The sequence below is a fragment of the Rhinoderma darwinii genome, chromosome 2 (assembly GCF_050947455.1).
Source record: "Rhinoderma darwinii isolate aRhiDar2 chromosome 2, aRhiDar2.hap1, whole genome shotgun sequence".
Lineage (NCBI taxonomy): Eukaryota > Metazoa > Chordata > Amphibia > Anura > Rhinodermatidae > Rhinoderma > Rhinoderma darwinii.
Genome location: NC_134688.1, coordinates 356,021,201 through 356,043,238, shown reverse-complemented (window position 1 = coordinate 356,043,238; position 22,038 = coordinate 356,021,201). Strand labels below are relative to the sequence as shown.

The following is a 22,038-nucleotide window of genomic DNA, read 5'->3' as shown; positions in this document are numbered from 1 at the left end:
CCATGGTCCTTCATTGATGGCATATTTTAGGGATTACACATCTATTCAAGTGTCATTCCTAGTTAGAATGGAACCCAGGACCTGTTTATTGACTATTGAAACAATGTGTTGCCCAAACGTTTCAGCTCACACATATATATATACAGTGAAGGAAATAAGTATTTGATCCCTTGCTGATTTTGTAAGTTTGGCCACTGTCATGAACAGTCTAGAATTTTTAGGCTAGGTTAATTTTACCAGTGAGAGATAAATATTTTTTTAAAAAAACTGAAAATCACAGTCAAAATTATATATATTTATTTGCATTGTGCACAGAGAAATAAGTATTTGATCCCCTACCAACCATTAAGAGTTCAGCCTCCTCCAGACCAGTTACATGCTCCAAATCAACTTGGTGCCTGCATTAAAGACAGCTGTCTTACATGGTCACCTGTATAAAAGACTCCTGTTAACAGACTCAATTAATCAGTCTGACTCTAACCTCTACAACATGGGCAAGACCAAAGAGCTTTCTAAGGATGTCAGGGACAAGATCATAGACCTTCACAAGGCTGGAATGGGCTACAAAACTATAAGTAAGACGCTGGGTGAGAAGGAGACAACTGTTGGTAAAATAGTAAGAAAATGGAAGACATACAAAATGACTGTCAATCGACATCGATCTGGGGCTCCATGCAAAATCTCACCTCGTGGGGGTATCCTTGATCCTGAGAAAGGTGAGAGCTCACCCGAAAACTACACGGGGGGAACTTGTTAATGATCTCAAGGCAGCTGGGACCACAGTCACCAAGAAAACCATTGGTAACACATTACGCCGTAATGGATTAAAATCCTGCAGTGCCCGCAAGGTCCCCCTGCTCAATAAGGCACATGTACAGGCCCGTCTGAAGTTTGCAAATGAACATCTGGATGATTCTGAGAGTGATTGGGAGAAGGTGCTGTGGTCAGATGAGACTAAAATTGAGTTCTTTGGCATTAACTCAACTCGCCGTGTTTGGAGGAAGAGAAATGCTGCCTATGACCCAAAGAACACCATCCCCACTGTCAAGCATGGAGGTGGAAACATGTTTTGGGGGTGTTTCTCTGCTAAGGGCACAGGACTACTTCACCGCATCAATGGGAGAATGGATGGACCCATGTACCGTCAAATCCTGAGTGACAACATCCTTCCCTCCACCAGGACATTAAAAATGGCTCGTGGCTGGGTCTTCCAGCACGACAATGACCCGAAACATACAGCCAAGGCAACAAAGGAGTGGCTCAAAAAGAAGCACATTAAGGTCATGGAGTGGCTTAGCCAGTCTCCAGACCTTAATCCCATCAAAAATTTATGGAGGGAGCTGAAGATCCGAGTTGCCAAGCGACAGCCTCGAAATCTTAATGATTTACAGATGATCTGCAAAGAGGAGTGGGCCAATATTCCATCTAACGTGTGCAAACCTCATCATCCACTACAAAAAACGTCTGACTGCTGTGCTTGCCAACAAGGGTTTTGCCACCAAGTATTAAGTCTTGTTTGCCAAAGGGATCAAATACTTATTTCTCTGTGCACAATGCAAATAAATATGTATAATTTTGACTAAGTGATTTTCTGGTTTTTTTTTAAATATATAATCTATCTCTCACTGGTAAAATTAACCTAGCCTAAAAATTCTAGACTGTTCATGTCTTTGACAGTGGGAAAGCTTACTAAATCAGCAAGGGATCAAATACCTATTTCCTTCACTGTGTGTGTGTGTGTGTGTGTGTGTGTGTGTGTGTGTGTGTGTGTGTGTGTGTATGTATGTATGTATGTATATATATCATTCACAGATCTGCAGTGTCTGTACAGGCCTTTCTTTGCACTTGGCTTTGTACAGTAATTGAATGCTGGGCTCAGAAAACCTTGTACCTAGAGATATATAGTTTAGGAATACTTCAGTTGTGTATATGCATGTTTGCTCCGTGCACAGGATGCAGTTGTACAGAAGGTATTCTATCATAGCAGCATTGGCATAGAGTTATTCTGCAGGAAGTCTTGCCAAGATAAAACAATAATCAGGAAGTTCCATTGGTTAAGCACTTTTAGCAAAGTCATTTGTTTTTACTTGCTGTTCAGTCGTCTAATAAGAACCTCTAATAACTGAACCTGGTAAAAAAAAAATAACACGCAGAACGAGCCTCTCACTGCATCTGATCATTATTTGTCTGCTTCGAAATCTCTTCCTATAGTGGAGAATGACCATGCATGGCCAACTACTTCTCGATTTTTAAAAATAGTGGCCTCTGCTCTTTGATTTCTTGATGCCCAAGGTGGGGGGGGGGGGGGTTTAGAATGTACACCAGCTTCCCAACCGCAGTTCATAGCTTTTTAGCCGACCTCTTTCTGTCCCGACTCAACCAGTAACATGCATGTTCGGCGCTGCTCTGTGTGTATACCGTATATGTCTGTAAATACAATTGTGTGATACAGCTTTATAAGCAGCCATTTAGACGCCGCTTTCAATCCGTTGTAAAAATGAATTTAAATACTTTTTTTATGCATAAATTGCGCTTTCCAAATAGCGCTATAAGTTGCTGCCTAATCTACCTATCCCTTGTTCCCGCCTGGAAAGGGGGACACAGAAATCGAACCACCCTGGATTCTCATGTTGTGGTGCTGTGGGGTGGTACCTGTTGCTGTAGTGATGCGCTTGTGGGGGACGTGGCCCAGAACCAAGGAGGCTTGGCACAGCCTGATGGCATGGGTGCTTTTGGGCCTCTGGGTTGCTCGCTCTGCAGGAGCGGTGCTGCGGTGGTGGTGGCTGCCATGCGGTGCTGCAACCGATAGAGTAGGGACCCACTTTGAAAGATGTCGCCGTAAAGTGGCAAGTGGGCTTATACAGTTTTATCGAAATGTTAACAACCTCATGTTTATGTTTATAGGTTATGCCTAGCGGCTCAGATCAACGTGTATAATGTGGATGGGCGGTCCATGTCTAGTTTCACACAACACACCCATGATCATTATTTTATAGCCAATCTAGTTTAAATTCCATAAAAGTGTATGGGTATGTTCACACGCTGAGACAAAAACGTCTGAAAATACGGAGTTGTTTTCAAGGGAAAACAGCACCTGATTTTCAGACGTTTTTTGAGCAAGTCACGTTTTTCGCGCCGTTTTTTCGGCCGTTTTTGGAGCTGTTTTCAATAGAGTCTATGAGAAAACGGCTCCAAAAACGTCCCAAGAAGTGTCCTGCACTTCTTTTGATGAAGCTGTAATTTTACGCGTCGTCTTTTGACAGCTGTCAAACGACGACGCGTAAATTACAGGTCGTCGGCACAGTACGTCGGCAAACCCATTCAAATGAATGGGCAGATGTTTGCCGACGTATTGGAGCCGTATTTTCAGGCGTAAATCGAGGCATAATACGCCTCGTTTACGCCTGAAAATAGGTCGTGTGAACCCAGCCTTTGGGTTAAAAAGCCCTAGAATGTTCTATGTTTTTGATATCTGAAGTGTGGGCTTTTTAAATGTCATATCTGATATTTTCTAGGCAAAATGGCTTTTTTCTACTTCTGTTTTGTGGATTTTCTTTTTAATATACAGTTTTTTTTATAGAAATAGTTTATGCCGTCTATACATTACAATGCTGCAAAGATAGCGTTTCTCACTAGTATAGGCTTGTTTATCTAGAGCAGCGAGTAATAAAGATGTGAACTTTGTAATACTGTGTACTTTGTTCAAATGATGATCTTGTATTTCTTTTTTTATGTTGTGCTTCAAGCTTACCATTGTTGGTTCCACAGAACTCCTAGTAGAATGATTGGGGGATAGTCGTGTTTGTAATATCAAGCCATATGACCATCCAAAGCTTTAGGCCCAGTTCACACACAGTTTTTTGGCGCTGATCATGACGTGGAAACCACATCTGACTCTGCTTTAAAAGACGTCCAAAATCGTCCACCGTTGATTTCAATGTGAGGCAGGGGTGTCCCCCGCCCCCCGGGGCTTTTAGCCGTTCAGTTGGAAAAAAAAGCAGCTTGTCCTTTCTTGTCGCGTTTCTTTTCTGCCGGCAAAAACTCGGTGTGAATAGGGCTTAGAGTAGTTAGTAAACTGTAGTAGGATTACAACTACATCTGTGCCTAGTGGAATAGGCACTTTATGTATTTGCAGCCTGGGTGTATGTCTGCCACTGTGTATAGCATGTAACGGAAAGATCATGGCTCCTTACATGGAATTATTTAGTATATACAGTATACCTTTCACTTGAAAATAACATTTACAAGCAGGCCGATGTCACAATCGTAAAGATTTACACCCAAAATGTTAAATTGGCCAGCATTAGTAAACCAGAAGCTGTGGAGCAGCCAGAATTCGGGAATTAATATTTTATTTATTTACGAAGATGCTGCCTTTTTTTTTTTTTTTTGTTTCGTCAACCATTTTTACAAAAGTGACAGCAGGAAGTGCAGCTAAAATTTGTTATTTTTGAATTGACTTTTTAGAAACTGATGGTCAATTTTTATTCTGCTTAGTCAATACCAGCTTTACTATCTGTTTCTAAATAGCTATTGGGGTATTCCCAACTCACACATTTATGGCATATCCTGTGGAATAAGGGACTACCCCTTTTATACCTGACAACAATATGGTTGGTTGCACTTCCTGATTCCATTTTTGTAATGTTCCGCAACAAATCACAAAAATTCCAATATTCCGTGTGTCCATAAAATATGATCCTTAATCTTTGTCAATCACACTCCTGTTTTAATAATATATGACCAAATTGATGTTTTGAGGGGAAATCCTCTCTAGCCACCTGTGCTGACAGATCCTGCTGGCCTTCTCTTACAGTCTGTGTAAGTTTTCCTACGTGATGTTCACATGTGAAGTTTTTGATGCGTTTCTGTAGCGGTTTTTGCCGGATTTTTTTCATAAGAATACCTAGCTATCTTTCTACACAACAAAGCTTAAAGGGTTAATGAAGAATTTGACCTGTTTACTGCTGTAAGTTTATTCTGCTTGTAAAGTTTATCTGATATAGGAGGTAAACTGCAATCTGAACGACAAATAAATGGATGTATATTGCAGGCTAAAAATTGTTTTATTCAGATTCATTTCTAGATAAACCATATTATGTAAAAAAACAGAGTGGCTGTTCATAGTTTTTTTTTTCCCCCACTGTATATATAGTAGTTCCCGGTATGTGTGTGTATGTATGTGTCTATATGTAGTTCATGTAAATATATTTTGCCTGAGAATTGCCTGCCTTCTCCATGTGATATTTAATACTTTTTTATTTTTTTTATTTATTTATTTATTTTTTTTTTCAGGTTGGGCACATTCGTGCGGAGAGAGACATTTTGGTGGAAGCGGACAGCCTGTGGGTGGTGAAAATGTTTTATAGCTTCCAGGATAAATTAAATCTTTATCTCATCATGGAATTCCTACCTGGAGGTAGTTTTACAATGAGATGCCTCGATTTTATAACCTGTAGTGGAAACCGTAGGTTTCTGTTTCCATCACCACTGATATCAATGGTGACTGATCCGGTGCCAATGGTTTCCATTTGTCTCCGTTGTGCAAGGGTTCTGTCGTTTTGAAGGAATCCGTAGCGTAGTCGACTACGGTATTGATTCCGTCAAAACTACGGAACCCTTGCACAACGGAGACAAACGGAAACCATTGGCACCGGATCCGTCACCATTGAAATCAATGGTATCGGAAACCTATGGTTTCCGTTTGTGTCGGTCAGGGCTCCGTTCCGACGGAAAGCTCAGTCGGAACGGAGCCCTAGCGCAGATGTGAACGAAGCCTAATAGAGATGCAAACCAAGCCAGGTTCATGAGACCAGATTTAAAGAGTCTCTGTCACCAGTTTATAACTTTCCTATTTCCTACCTAATCTAATAGGCGCTTTGATGTAGATAACTACTGGTTGTTTTTTTAAAAATGTTTATTATTAACCAAGTTATCAACATTTTTTTGATTTATGCTAATTTTTTTTCTAAGTGCCCAACTGGGCATTTATTTTTGCATTCACCAAGTGGGCGTTGTATAGAAAAGTGTATGACGCTGACCAATCGGCGTCATACACTTCTCTTCATTCCACCCCTTCTTGATTCACAGCACAGCATGAGCTCGCGAGATCACGCTGTGATGTGACTTCCTGCCGCAGGTCCTTCACGGAGCGACGAAAGACTGAACAGACATTGCCTCCAGCCGTGCCAGGACGTTTATCCGAATCTGCAGCGGCTGGAGGCGATGTCTGTTCAGTCTTCCATTGCTTCGGTGAAGGACCTCGCAAGATCGTGCTGTGAATCAATTACCGTGAGCGCCATTACAAAGCGGCAAGCCGCTATTAACACAGCAAGCGCTCGTCTATGCAGTATTCTCAGCACGGCTCAGTGCCTGAAGAAGGTCGTATTGACCGAAACATTGCACTCTACCACTAGCATTAAAAACAAAAAAAGAAAATAAAGAAATGTATCTTTTTTTTTCAAATTGGTGTGCCGGATACTTTCTTTTATACTGTGAATCAAGCTGGGCTGGAATGAAGAGAAGTGTATGATGCTGATTGGTCAGTGTCATGCTTTTCTATACAACGCCTACTTGGTGACGAGAAAAAACCGCCCAGTTGGGCATTTTAGAAAAAATTTGAGATAAATCGAAAAATGCTCATAACTTGGTCAATAATAAACGTTTTTAAAAACAAAACAAAAAAACAGTAGTTATCTACATCAAAGCGCCTATTGCATTAGGTAGGAGATAGGGAAGTTCTAAACGGGTGACAGAGCCTCTTTAAGCTATGTTCACACTGTCGTCATGACTTCCGTTTAAACTGCTTGCCAGATCGGTCATATTGTGGATCCAAATGCCGACCTTTACACCTCTTTGACATTTATAATTGGATCTGTCAGTGTTCTGTTTAGGTTTCTTCCTTTTGACAGTAAACTTCGCCATACTTGCTTTTAAAAGTGATGGAATACCAGACTGAGGCTCTAAACATCAATGTGGACAGAGCCTTAGCCGTTCAAGCATTTAGACAGATTGAGCAACAGGTTCAGGTTGTGGGAGGGCCAGATTGAGGCTTTTGGGAATCCAAAGCAACATATATACCTACCAAAAACTGTAGAGAACTCTTGTTTTTATCATTAAACTTTGCTCCGTCAGGTATCGTGAAGAGGTGGAAAGTAAGTTGTATTGGTGTGGTTATGCAACTTTCAAATGATTTTTCTATTGCTCTCTGCAGGCACCAGTGCACACTTCATTCATGTTACTGCTTTATTCTCTGAAATACAGATATTATAAAAATGTATTTATTTTTTTCCTGATTTTTAGGTGATATGATGACCCTGTTGATGAAGAAAGACACACTTACAGAAGAAGAAACACAATTTTACATCGCTGAAACAGTGCTGGCAATAGATTCAATCCACCGGTTGGGATTCATACACCGGGATATCAAGCCAGATAATCTTTTGCTGGACAGCAAGGTAATAATAGATGTTAAGCAGTGTTCTAGCTTCATAGTGCACCTATCGTTACAACATACAAATCACAATCCCGGCTTTCAGAAATGCTGTGTCTTTCCTGCATATTTTGGTATTTTCCTCCCTCCCTCATCATTTTGTATAAATGTACATCTTCTCTCGCCATACTTGCTGGTGTGATGTCAGAGCGGTGCTGTGTACTCTAAACTTATTTTTGCGTCTACATATCTGTAGAAGGTCTTGTTTTTTTGCAGGACAAGTTGTAATTTTTAACCCCTTAGTGACCACCAATACGCCTTTTCACGTTCGCCTGGTCTAAGTCCTGCACGGGTCTCCCGTGCAGGCTGGAGCCGGGGCTCTGCTGTCTGATGACATCTGGGCTCCTGCTCCAACGCCCGCGATCGAAGTTTACTTCAATCGCGGCCGTTTAACCCGTTAAATGCCGCCGTCAATAGCGACCGCGGCATTTAACTTTGTTTACAAAGGGAGTGCGCTCCCTCGGTCACCCATCGGCGGCCCACAAATGCAATCGCGGGTCTCCGATGGGGTGTCATGGCAGCCGGGGGCTTGATAAAAGCCCCCAGGTCTGCCCGGGACATATGCCTGTTAGGACGCGCTGGAGGCACGTCCTAACAGATTGCCTGTCAGATTTACACTGACAGGCAATAATGCTCTGGTATACGAAGTATACCAGAGCGTTATATCAGCGATCTGAAGATCGCACAATAAAGTCCCCTAGTGGGACTAATAAAATAAATAATAAATGTGAAATAAAGATTAATAATAAAAGTTACAGTAAAAAAATCAATTTTTTTTCCATAAAAAGTGGTTTTATTTAGTAAAAGTGTAAAGAAATAAATAAAAGTACACATATGTGGTATCGCCGCGACCGTAATGACTCCATTAATAAAGTTAATATGTAATTTAAACCGCAAGGTGAACACCGTAAAAAAAAAAAACGCAAAAAACAATGGCGAAATTGCTATTTTTTTCCATTGCCCCCCAAAAAAGTCATAATAAAAATGAATCAATAAGTCCCATGTACCCCAAAACAGTACCAATCAAAACTACGTCTCGTCCCGCAGAAAACAAGCAAAAAAAATCACTACATTGACGGAAAAATAAAAAAGTTACGGCTCTTGGAAAGCGACGATGCAAAAACAAATAATTTTAGTTCAGAAGTGTTTTTTATTGTGCAAAAGTCATAAAACATAAAAAACCTCTACATATGTGGTATCGCCGTAATCGTACCGACCCATAGAATAAGGGTTACATGTTATTTACGTCGCATAGTGAACGGCGTCAATTTAAAAACGCATAGAACAATGGCGGAATTTGTTTTTTTATAATCCCCCCCCCAGAAAAAATTAATAAGTTAATAAAAAAATTATATGTACCCTAAAATGGTGCTATTAAAAAGTACAACTAATCCTGCAAAAAACAAGTCCTCATACAGCTATGTAGACAAAAAAATAAAAAAGTTATAGCTCTTTGAATGCGACTATAGAAAAACGAATAAAATAGCTTGGTCATTAGGGCCTAAAATGGGCTGGTCACTAAGGGGTTACGTTAATAGCACCATTTTGGTGTACATAGAATTTATTGACTTTATTAACTTTTTTTTTTTAGCAACCACAACATCTAAGCCGTTAGAATGAGTGGGGTGCCCCTTCCTTCAACCCATCACCAACTGAAATGTTGTTTTTTGTGGGGTGGAATTGGGAAAAAACTTATTTTTTGGTTTGTTTAACTTTTAGTTTTGTTTTTTTTAATTAAAATTATTATTTACCTGTGGTTTTTTTTTATTCTCCCAGTGGACTTGAACAAGCGATTGTTTGATCACTTGTATAATACACTGCAATAACTGTGTATTGCGCTATCTGCCATGACAAGAATCGCCACCCTGCGATTCGTGCTGCGTGGGCACTTTTGGTAAAAGTAGTAAATCCTAAAAAACAATATATATATTTAGGATTGCTGTAATCCTATTATTCCCGCAGAATTAAGTTAACATGTCGTTTATACTGCACTGCTAATGTAACAAAAAAATAAATAAATGTTTTTTTGCGGGAAGAGTTGTAATTTTTAATGCACCAAATAATGTACTGGTAAACTCGCAAGACCTTTATAAGGCTATGTAGACAGAAAAATAAAAAAGTTAGTGTTCAGAAGGCAGGGAAAAATAAATTAAAAACCCCAAAATGGCTGCGGTGCCAAGGGGTTAATAATTTAATGCTGTCAAATTTTTCCCACCCGTGTAAAAAATTAACTGTCACCTTTAAAATTAATAACTTGTCGCACCACCTTTTTAGGTGCAGTTATTTTGATCATAAGCTTCATATAATTTAATATCCAAGAGGCTTCTATTCTGTTGCTGTGAATTAACCTTTTTTTCTAATTTCCTGTCTATAATGCAAGCAAATGAAGTCTAACACCTTAATCTCAGAGATGGGACTTATTAGGTAGTAGATCCTAGCTTTTTTGCAAGATTTCTACTGTTTAGTCTGACAGAAGGTCCGGTAACCACTGGTATGTGTCTGTGTGTACAGTTTTACACTGTATTTAATGGTCTCCATTTGACATACACACCAGGAAATGTTCCTGACATATGTTAAACAGAGGCTGTGACAGATGCCTAGGACAGGGATGCCTAGGCCAGTCGTCCGCTGTTGCGGGCCGCACTCCTATTCTAAAGTATGGGAGCACAGTCCGTAAAATAATAAAATAGGACGTGTCCTATTTTTTATGGAAGCTTTCTACGGCCCGGACACCTTTCTGTAAATATACAGGATGGTGTCAGTCGGCCATAGAAATGAATGGGTCCGCAATTGTGGATGAAATCTACGTTCGTGGTACATGTGGCTTTACAATGGAAACCATCACTTTTATACTCTAATGGTATCTGTTTAATGGATACGTCATAAAAAGCAATTGAAAAGCCCATGATGTTTACGTTAAACGGCCTGTGACAGATACCAAACAGTCTTCAGAAAAAGCGTGGTGAACAGCAGCGAACGTCTCCCAAGTTTCAATCAATAAGTTCTTTTATTGTTCAAACATCCAGTAAAAAAATGCCACCGTTTCGCTCCATGACAGGTGGAGGGTCTTTCACAAGCGTGACTATTTTATCCAGTAAAGAAAAGCATACCCAACCTATACCACTATTTTGCCCTCTGGTATAATGGGAGCCTATGGATGAAGTTTAAAATGCGTCGGGAGCTTTCCTGACGAATATGTCAAGCTTTCAGGGAAAATACAGTGTGAAAGGGGTCATAGTGTCCTTTTTTCATTTTTACACCAGCCCACTATCCCAATTAGATTTTGTTTTTTGCTTGCAGAAATTTTCATAACCTGTTCTTTTCGGTTCAATGAAGGCTAACCACTTTTCTTTATTTTTTTTTTATTATTTAAGGGACACGTAAAGCTGTCTGACTTTGGACTGTGCACAGGGTTGAAGAAGGCCCACAGGACAGATTTTTACAGAAACCTTAACCACAGTTTACCAAGTGACGTTAGTAAGTAAAAGTCTTATTTGACTCATTGGGTGATGCCCATTGAATGGTAATTGTGCCTTCCTTTGGAGAGTTCAGCAATTTAACTAACACTTGGGGGTTTATTTTAGTCCTTCTTGCCATAGACCACTTATTACTGAAATATTCTTTTCATCAATAGATTAATTTAAAAAAAAATCTAATAAAAAAAAATGCCTAAAGATATAATAATGACAAAATCCACCAGCAGTAGATGCATTTGACCCCCAGCTGTCAACTAAAATCTCTGAGGGTACCTGGCCAGTAAGCATTTAATCTTCCGTCAGCGCCACCACAGTGGAACAGAAGCATTTTATCGTTTTTATGGGCTGTCTGTCAGGTTGGGTCCTTCAGAAAGAGGGACACTTTGTAGCTGCTCGCGATTTAGACTTCTTAATGGAGACTCTAAATGGGGAACTCCCTTCTATTAACCCAGAATGCCCTAAAAGCATATTTGAAAGCAAGTTTCCTAAACCAGACAAGCCCTTTAAAGGGATTCTGTACTAATGTAAATATGTTCTAAATTGTCAGGACATACTAACACTGTAATATTCATTGTTTTTAAATCCATTGAGTTCTGTAGCTCTCACGGCTCCCTGCTCCACTGTACATCATGTAGTCCCTGGCGGCAGTTTTTTAACACAACGTATTTTAACAAGTGTTGGAACTTGACGTAACATAATATGAAACTCCTGTTGATACAACAGTTACTGTCAGAAATATTGTGTTTAGATATTATGAAATAATATACAATGTTTACAGACAAACCAAACCTGTTTTTGCATTCTCACATTTTCATTTTATCGCAGATTTTCAAAATATGAATTCTAAGAGGAAAGCAGAGACATGGAAGCGAAATAGACGTCAGCTGGTATGATAACTGGTGTATTCATATATTGATGTTTTTTTAGGAAATTGCTCATTCCTATCCATCCCTCAATTAATATCACTGGCATATCATTGTATTGGCTTCTGGTTTCTTTTTTGTGAATCACTTTACTCATTGTTTTTTTTTCTTCTTACCTTTTTAGGCATTTTCTACTGTTGGCACTCCAGATTATATAGCACCAGAAGTATTCTTACAAACTGGTTATAACAAACTCTGCGATTGGTGGTCATTAGGAGTCATAATGTATGAGATGCTAATTGGTAAGGCTTTCATGTATTTTTCATGCTCAACTCCTTAACGACCACCCACCATCTTTTGACGGCCGGCAGTGCAGGTGCTTAGCCTGATAACAGTAATTTTGGCAAATAGCCCATTCTTAATGTTCACTTAGAACGATTAAAATTAAGTTTTACTATCAGGCAGTATCTTTCCAGTATTGATACACCTCCCCTCTAGATTCAATGCCATACAGATACTAGCATCCTTCTTCAGTAAGACATTAATATACTTATTAACGAACTGTTGAGACTTTGTAGAAATATAAACCAATACAATATTATATATGACACAAGGCTCATTTTACCTTTTTTTTTATTTTTATTTTTTTTCCCCTTTCCTTATACAGGATATCCTCCATTTTGTTCTGAGACACCCCAAGAGACCTATAAGAAAGTTATGAACTGGAAAGAAACATTAACATTTCCTCCTGAAGTTCCAATATCGGAAAAAGCAAAGGACCTTATTTTAAGGTAACTGGTATTTAGAAAGGATGTATCTTTGTATTCTCATCCAATTTTTTTTTTTAAAGTAGTATGCGTGAAATAGTATTCCTTACTGTCTTATATTACGCTTCATGTTAACACTCGACCGTTCTTTTTTAATATTTTTAATTTTATTTTGTCTTTCAGATTTTGTTGTGATTGGGAACAAAGAGTGGGGGCTTCAGGTGTTGAAGAGATAAAAACAAACCCTTTCTTTGAAGGCGTTGATTGGGAACATATAAGGTACATTTTTTTTTGTTCTTTTAAGTGGATTTTAAAGCTTGTATAGAATTAGAAAAAAAAGTAACTTCTTTCTACCAAAAACAGTGCCACATCTGCTCACAGGTTGTATGTGGTATTGCAGCTTAGCCCCATTGATTTTAATGGAGCTGAGCTGCAATACCCGATATAACCCATGAACAGGTGTGGTTCTGTTTCTGGAAGAAATCAGCCTTGTTTTTTTAATCCTGTAAACGCCTTTAAAGTTTACACTACCGTTCAAAAGTTTGGGGTCACCCAGACAATGTTGTGTTTTCCATGAAAACTCACACTTATATTTATCAAATGAGTTGCAAAAGGACTAGAAAATATAGTCAAGACATTGACAAGTTTAGAAATAATGATTTTTATTTGAAATAATAATTTTCTCCTTCAAACTTTGCTTTCGTCAAAGAATGCTCCATTTGCAGCAATTACAGCATTGCAGACCTTTGGCATTCTAGCTGTTAATTTGCTGAGGTAATCGGGAGAAATTTCACCCCATGCTTCCAGAAGCCCCTCCCACAAGTTGGATTGGCTTGATGGGCACTTCTTGCGTACCATACGGTCAAGCTGCTCCCACAACAGCTCTATGGGGTTGAGATCTGGTGACTGCGCTGGCCACTCCATTACAGATAGAATACCAGCTGCCTGCTTCTTCCCTAAATAGTTCTTGCATAATTTGGAGGTGTGCTTTGGGTCATTGTCCTGTTGTAGGATGAAATTGGCTCCAATCAAGCGCTGTCCACAGGGTATGGCATGGCGTTGCAAAATGGAGTGATAGCCTTCCTTATTCAAAATCCCTTTTACCTTGTACAAATCTCCCACTTTACCAGCATCAAAGCAACCCCAGACCATCACATTACCTCCACCATGCTTGACAGATGGCGTCAGGCACTTTTCCAGCATCTTTTCACTTGTTCTGCGTCTCACAAATGTTCTTCTGTGTGATCCAAACACCTCAAACTTCGATTCGTCTGTCCATAACACTTTTTTCCAATCTTCCTCTGTCCAATGTCTGTGTGCTTTTGCCCATATTAATCTGTTCCTTTTATTAGCCAGTCTCCGATATGGCTTTTTCTTTGCCACTCTGCCCTGAAGGCCAGCATCCCGGAGTCGCCTCTTCACTGTAGACGTTGACACTGGAGTTTTGCGGGTACTATTTAATGAAGCTGCCAGTTGAGGACCTGTGAGGCGTCTATTTCTCAAACTAGAGAGACTAATGTACTTGTCTTGTTGCTCAGTTGTGCAGCGGGGCCTCCCACTTCTCTTTCTACTCTGGTTAGAGCCTGTTTGTGCTGTCCTCTGAAGGGAGTAGTACACACCGTTGTAGGAAATCTTCAGTTTCTTGGCAATTTCTCGCATGGAATACCCTTCATTTCTAAGAACAAGAATAGACTGTCGCGTTTCACATGAAAGCTCTCTTTTTCTAGCCATTTTGAGAGTTTAATCGAACCCACAAATGTAATGCTCCAGATTCTCAACTAGCTCAAAGGAAGGTCCGTTTTATAGCTCCTCTAAACAGCAAAACTGTTTACAGCGGTGCTAACATAATTGTACAAGGGTTTTCAAGTGTTTTCTAATCATCCATTAGCCTTCTAACACAGTTAGCAAACACAATCTACCATTAGAACACTGGAGTGATGTTTGCTGGAAATGGGCCTCTATACACCTATGTAGATCTTGCATTAAAAACCAGACGTTTGCAGCTAGAATAGTAATTTAGCACATTAACAATGTATAGAGTGTATTTCTGATTTAATTTAATGTTATCTTCATTGAAAAAAACTGTGCTTTTCTTGCAAAAATAAGGAAAGTTCTAAGTGACCCTAAACTTTTGAACGGTAGTGTATATGCACGATTAAAGGGGTTGTGTCATAAAACGCATGTATCCACAGGATAGGGCATACATGTGTGATTGCTGGTGTTCGACCGCTGGGACCTCCAGCGATAAGGAGAACGGGGGAATCAAAGTCACCCAGAGCGCTACATGAGAGGCTTGGACTTCCGGGTTCTGTGTCAGGCTTATTTGTTTGGCAGCTCCATAGAAATTAATGGGATTCTGCTGCGCATGCATGACCAGCTCTCCATTAATTTCTATGGAGCTGCCGAACAAATAAGCCGTACACAGAACCCGGAAGTCCAAGCCTCTTATGTAGTGCTCTAGCTGACTTTCGGTCCCCCGTTCTCCTTATCGCTGGGGGTCCCAGCGGTCGGACATCCATCCTGTGGATAGGGGATACATGGGTTTTATGGCACAACCGCTTTAAATCTCTTCTAAAGGCCCCATACCACTTCAACTTCATTCTGAGGTTTCTGCGGCTGAAGTTGACCGTGCAATACAGCTGCAGTTCAAGTCCTTACCTTTGCTTGGAGATGCAGAAATCCGTTTTTTGTTTTTTGTTTCGGCTCCCCCTAGTGGTGGTTAATGTAGATGTTAAAAATATATTGGCTAGCAATCAGGACATCCACGACTAACATCTGCTCTGTAAAGATGTTAAATACTGAACATTGACCTCTACATGACAAACATTATTTTAGTTCATTGGGTTTTTTGGTTTTTTATTTTTTGCAAAACAAAAAAACTGTCAAAACATTTTATTGTTTCATCAAATAAATAATTGTAGTATTTTTTATTTTTTTTTACAGGGAAAGACCTGCTGCGATACCTATTGAAATAAAAAGTATTGATGACACCTCAAATTTTGATGAATTTCCAGACTCTGACATTCTTAAACCAATGGGTGAGTTTCTAGAATGCAGATTGCAGTGAGATGTAAGCTGCTACGTTTGTCATGGTTTTGTATAGGTGAACGTTGGAGCGAAGACTTCTTTTATGTTCTTCCTGAAAATATAAATGTACTCTTCATGTACTTCCCAGTAAAAACAAACAGGAACTTTATAGCCAACAAGTTCCTCATTAAAATTTTAGAACCCTTTAGTGATCTACTGTAAGTTTAGTATAGCAGAACCCCAGGAGGTCTTCTAAAGGATAGAAGCATAGATTTTTATTTTATACTATCTGAATGATTTTTTTATTTTTTTTGTAATCTTTTTGATAAATTTGAAAGATAAAATCTAAATATTCTGACTTGTTTCTCAATTATATGCTAGTAAGAAATAATAGCCATCTGCAGTGTACGAACACTCGTGGCTACATTATTTGTCTATCCTTTAAAGTGGTTTTCCATTCTTGGACATTTATGGAATATGCACAGTATATGCTATAAATGTCCGATAGATGCGGGTCCCACCTCTTAGACACACACCTATCTCTAGAATGCAGCCCCCTGACCCACATCCTACTTTCTCTTGCTCTGTGGCCACTGACTGACCAGGTGGTCTGGAGTATGGAAACAAGCAAGCTCCGTGATCTACACTGTTTTCGTAACTCCTATTCACTTCTACGGGAGTTATGGAAATGGCGTAGCTCAGCTAGCTTGGTTGTTTCCATACTCCTGACCACCTCGGCTGTCTGTGGCCGGAGTGCAGCGAGAGTAAGAGAAGGTAGGATAGGGGTCAGTGGGCCGCGTTTTAGAGGTAGGTGCAGGTGGGACCTGCATCTATCGGACATTTATGGTATATCCTATGGATATGCCGTTAATGTCAAAGATATGGAAACCCTTTTAAGTTTGCAGGATGACTTTGCCATTGACATGTCTGTAAAAAATAATTGTATAATCATCACATTCTGATGTCAAACCCTGGCGGAGATCTATGACCTGTTTAAATACACTTCATCTTTGGCCTTGTGTTTTCATATAGTCCCAAACTTCCTTGATGACGTCTCATATTCCTAATCATTTATATTATTCCTTAAAATATTCACCACCGCTGCTCCTGCAGAACCTCACTTGATATGATGTGCCCTTTTTAAAATATCTGCAGCAGTAAGTCGGTACATATATTACTTATGTTGCATTCAAATCATAGCTTAATTTCTATGGGTTATTGGAATATCCGTGTCACAGTGTCTTCAGCAGTAGTTTATTCTGACTTCTCTCCTTAGGTGTTGCAAGCAACCATCCAGACTCCGACTTTAAGAACAAGGACTGGGTCTTCATCAACTACACATACAAGCGCTTTGAAGGACTCACGGCTAGAGGAGCTATGCCTACATTTAGCAAACCCAGGAAATGATCTGATCAAGACTTCGGCTAATACTCACTCTTGTTTTTTTTAACTTGCATTTTCTTGAAATGCTGGCATGGTTGGTGCTGTTGCTTGAAAGGCACCAATGGAAAATTCAAGCTTCCAGATTTTTCTAGCCTCTATCTCTTGGAGAATGCAACAAACTGTGAATTATCACGAAAGGGGGGCATCATGCTGTGCATCATCCACAATCCAGTATTGGAACACTCACATGTAAAACCAGCTTTATGCCAAGTCTGGTTGTAAAGTTGCCCCTTAGCATCCCAGATCTACAGCATTAAGGAATAGTTGAATTATCTTAGTTATGCCCTTTAAATCCACGTCAAGTCATCTGAAAAAAGGGGGTTGCTTGGTACTCGATCGACGTTTGACTTGACCGTGTTCTGTATGTATGTGTCTATAGCTTTAAGAACGATGCTTAACACCAGCTTTATTATGCACTTATACTGCGTTAACTTGGCTCTCTATGATCCTTTAAGTCAACAAACTTGGTATTTGGGACCCTATTTCATGCAAGTGTGTTTTTGGACTTGGCCTATTTATTTACATTCATTTATGCATTCAATGAATATGTCCCTATAGCATAACCATGTGTGGAATATTTGGGTTTTCTTTTTTCCTTTTGTTAATTGCTTTGAGAATGTTGTGTGCTATAAAATGGCATAAAAGAGCTTTATGTTTGTTATTTTTCCAATGGTATGCAAACCTGAATGTTGTGCCTTACTCATGAAAGGGCTAATTTGTTTATATGGCTGTTTGAAGGCATTTTAGTTGTTCTTACCATCTCCTTTTCAATGGATCTGTGCGATTTTTAAACGGCCCACTGTGAATTCCTCTCTGAGAAAAGATGGTGTTAGGGGGTGTTAGAAGGTTTGAACTTTTTGTCCTATACTTTTCAAGCCTCAAGAGCATGATTGCCAAATACTTGCCAGTGCTTCCACTCTGCATCAGCAATAGAGTCACAGTCCGGTTGGCATCCATACACCTTGTCAAGCTCTTACCAAGTAATTGCATAAACTCCAGATTACGTGGGAGTTTGGTAGTCCATGTGGCATATAGTTGCAGTCTTAGTGCAGATCAGTGATCTATTAGTCATGCCCAGTGATCATTGACATTACTTACAACATAAGGCTTTACTTTGTCTCATTCAAAATGGGGATTGGTCTTGATATTAATATTTTCTTTAAGATCAAAGTTGTTTTTTTCGAGAAATTCTGTTAATTTATTATTATTACATGGCTGCTTAGTAAATTAATTGGACATATAATAAATCTTTTTGACTCTGACTTGGCTCCTCCTGACCAGGGCAGTTAACATTTGACGTGGAATGCAGCATTGTGTATTCTCTCTTGGTTGTATACAATGATCTGCTTTAAACAGGCCATAGACCATTTTTGTTGGTTATTTCGATGGGATCTGCCGACAAACTACTGTCTGTGCGACAGTTCTTAATTAATGGAATCGATTTTTTTGCTGTCCGATCCTTTTATTTTTCCACAGATATCGGAAGAAATGGTGGTGACTGGAAAGTGCTTCTCACCCTTGCTCTATTAGAATTACACACGTGTTAAAAGAAGCCGAACATGCATATTAATGGGGGAGGGTTACACAGCTATCTTATGTCTTTGACCAGCTCTTGAGATGAGTGTACTATCTGCTTCAATTGCATGCATAATCAAGCCTGAGATAGTAATCATGCGTGGAGACTAAACTACCCGGCTTTATTACCTCTTTTATAATACCTTCCTTGACATTTCCTATGTACTTTGGATTCTCTTAGTGTCTATGCAAACTTTGCTTCTTACATATCTTAAAGCCTCTATCTTTTATATACAGAGTGTTTGCATCTTCTTTTAAGGGTAGTCCCAGCAATTAGTTTGACCATGTTTCCTGGCAAACGTTTAAAAGTGACGGCGGAGGACACAGCTGGAAGATCAAGGGGTCCGGATGCCTCCCCTGAGGGGCTTCCAGTGTCATCCGGTTGTCCACTCTCCTGGGCATATTGCTGGAGTTTATTCTTTAATGCCCCCTAATTTCTGAGTAGTAGGGCAAATAACAAGCAAGACTATAGCCCTTAGGAAATCGTCAGAGTGCAGCCGTCATTTTTAAGAACATGTTAAAGAAAGAATTAAGCTTGGGTTATGTTCACACTGGCGCTGGGTTCCATTCTGTTAGGTTTCCTTTGCGTTTTGACAGGCAGGACAGTATAGATTGCTGTGCTATTCTGCCCACTAAAAAAAATATTAAATGTCAACAAGATTTGTATCCTTTATGTCCTTCATGAATCCTGTAAAAATGGAATCTATGATTGCTATTGTAAACCGAGCCTTAGGGTATGTTCACGTCAGCGTTGGCCTTCCGTTCATCGGTTCCTGTTCGACCTTTCCGTTAAATGAACCACTGAACGGAAAGCCAAGCAGAAACCATTGATTTCAATGGTAATGCTTCCGTTGCAATTGGTTTCCGTTTGGTTCCGTAAGGTTTCCATTTCTCAGCCAAAACAATATCGCAGTCGGCTCCCGTTTTCTAGCGGAAGCAATAGTTAAACTAACAGAAACCAATTGCAACTGAAGCATTACCATGGAAATCACTGGTAATGCAAACGGAAGCCATAGTTTCCGTTCGGCTTTCCATTCATCCGTTCCTCTGACGGAAAGGTGAAACCGAACCCATGATAGGAAGGCTGAAGCTGATGTGAACAGGCCCTTAGAAGCTGATTGGTCTAGATCTTTATCTTTTGCACTAGTTCACGTTAATATTCCTTGTATGTTCACAATTTTCTAAGCATTGTTGCTTTCCCAAAGACTACAAAACACAATAGAGAAATGGCTGGCACCACTAATAAAATATTGGGGTGCAAAACCAGTGTCAAAAGAGACTATTTAAACATATCCAAAGATACGGAATTCCCTTGTATGCCCCAAATGATATAATTCCATTTTCATTTCTCTTGATACAGAAGCCTCTATTACATGACGGTGTCTACATAATGGCCCATTAAAGGAATATCAAGGTTTTTGTTTTACCAGAAATGGTGTTTAATTTAACTGAATGTGTATGAGCTGCAATAAAAGTGGCGCTGTTTCTGGTTTTCTAATCTCATAAAACCCTCTTAATAGAGTTCTTCTGTACCAGGCCCAGTCCGCAATAGAAAAGTGGTCTCTCGCATGCGTTAATTCTTCAAGGTCTCTGTAACTCACATTTATTCAACTGGTGTCCGAGCAACCGAAAGACATACGTTTGGATGACATTTCCTAAAAGTGATTCTTTTTGAGTCACCTTTTTAAATGTCTGACATTTTTGTCTATACATCTGCAACTTTCTAATTTTTCTTTTGTTTCAGTTCCTCATAATTTTGTAGACCTCTTTTTTTTCAGTGAATGGGAACATTCCTTATTTACATCCATTTGGTAATAAGCTGTTATGACCATACCCGACTAACACAACTGCATGAGAGCTCTGATAAAATGAATCCGTCGTGCACCACTTGTCACTTGGGTATGATTAGGACCGATTTTCAGCCTGGGGGTGGAAGCATTGAATGTTTGCATTCACTGACTGCAAGCAGACATATTGAAAATGAAGGCAGTGAATCACCAGGGATAATATTTGCATATCTTGTCATTAAACAATGATTCAGCTTGCTTTACACAAAACCACTTTGCATTTTGGTATTTTGAATGCCTTCATATGATTAATACGTCACATATACATGGGCATTGAGCGATTTGTTTATCACTTCACTCCTTTTCTCTGAAAACATGGCATCGGATATATAGATTTTTGCACAACTTTTGCCTTTGCACATGTGGAGGGTTTATATACAAATGGAGGAGCCTGATTGTTATATGCATGGAATGACCTCTATATGATTTCTCTATATGATTTCTTTTATTCCATAGTTTTGTCCTTTTTTTTTAATTTTTATTATTTTTGGCCTCTTACATTATTAATTGCACTTTCTTAACAAAATGGACGTTTTTACAGTTTTCTACTGCCAGGATAATTTCTTACTTTTTCATAGTGCTGATTCAGTTGAAAAAAAATGTACGAAGAGACAACATTATGTATGTTTAAGGCCTCATGCACACGACCGTAGCCATGTGCACGGCCGTGATTTTCAGGTCGGCCGGCTGCGGACTGTCAGCCGCGAGCCGCCCGCAAATCGCGGGCCATGCACATGGCCGCGGCCATTATTTTCATTTAGCCCGGACCGCAGAAGACAGCCATAATAAGGCATGTCCGTTCTTTCTGCGGGGCTGGCTCCCGTAAAAACTACGGTCGTGTGCATGGCCCCATAGAAATTAATTGGGCCGCAATTCTCCCGTGGATTTTCGGGGGAATTGCGGCCGCAAAAGCACGTTCGTGTGCATGGGGCCTTAGTGTTCAACAGACCAGGCCACTTTTCTATGCATTAGCAATACCTTTAATGGGAAATGGCTAAATATCTGGTTTGTGCGAGCACGTGTGTATGTGATATATGCTCATGGCGCAAGTAAATATGATAAAATAAACTGCTTTTCTAGCTACACAAATGCAAGGCAGACCAAAACCTTTTTTTATGGTATTAAATTCTCATTCCCAAAAGCTAGTATTAAATTCCAGTTGTCCGATGTGTCCCGTTCTCTGACGTACAGGTGTTTTCTGTAGTTGTACTGTATGATTGCCACAAACTACCTGTTTTGGGGGGGAAAAAATGTAGACACTTCTGATCTATGTTTCTATGCATGTAATGTCTGTCATTTTTAAAAATAAAGTTTGTACAAAATCAACTTGTTTCAAGTCTTTAACCCCTTGTAGACCAAGCCATTTTTCGTTATTTTGCTTTTTCTAATCTGCTTTCAAAGACCCATCACTTTTTTTTTTCCATCAAAAGGGCAGTGTGAAGGTTTGTTTTTTTTTGCAGGAGGAATTGTAGTTTCTATTGACACCATTTAAAGTACCATAAAATGTACTGGGAAACTGAAAAACACATTATCTATGGGTGGAATTAG

The 22,038-nt window shown here is 39.6% G+C and overlaps 1 protein-coding gene across 2 annotated transcripts in view; it reads left to right on the top strand.

Annotated features, from left to right (window-relative positions):
- Nucleotides 1–21,816, top strand: part of STK38 (serine/threonine kinase 38) — a 70,690-nt gene extending 48,874 nt beyond the window's left edge. For both annotated transcript variants that reach the window (XM_075853806.1, XM_075853807.1), the window contains exons 6-14: nucleotides 5,296–5,419; nucleotides 7,303–7,457; nucleotides 10,867–10,969; nucleotides 11,794–11,855; nucleotides 12,016–12,133; nucleotides 12,499–12,622; nucleotides 12,782–12,877; nucleotides 15,542–15,636; nucleotides 16,902–21,816. In XM_075853806.1, coding sequence (XP_075709921.1) covers nucleotides 5,296–5,419; nucleotides 7,303–7,457; nucleotides 10,867–10,969; nucleotides 11,794–11,855; nucleotides 12,016–12,133; nucleotides 12,499–12,622; nucleotides 12,782–12,877; nucleotides 15,542–15,636; nucleotides 16,902–17,032 — 1,008 coding nt within the window. In that variant the 3' untranslated portion in view covers nucleotides 17,033–21,816. The remainder of the gene's footprint in view (nucleotides 1–5,295; nucleotides 5,420–7,302; nucleotides 7,458–10,866; nucleotides 10,970–11,793; nucleotides 11,856–12,015; nucleotides 12,134–12,498; nucleotides 12,623–12,781; nucleotides 12,878–15,541; nucleotides 15,637–16,901) is intronic.
- The last annotated feature ends 222 nt before the right edge of the window (nucleotides 21,817–22,038 follow it).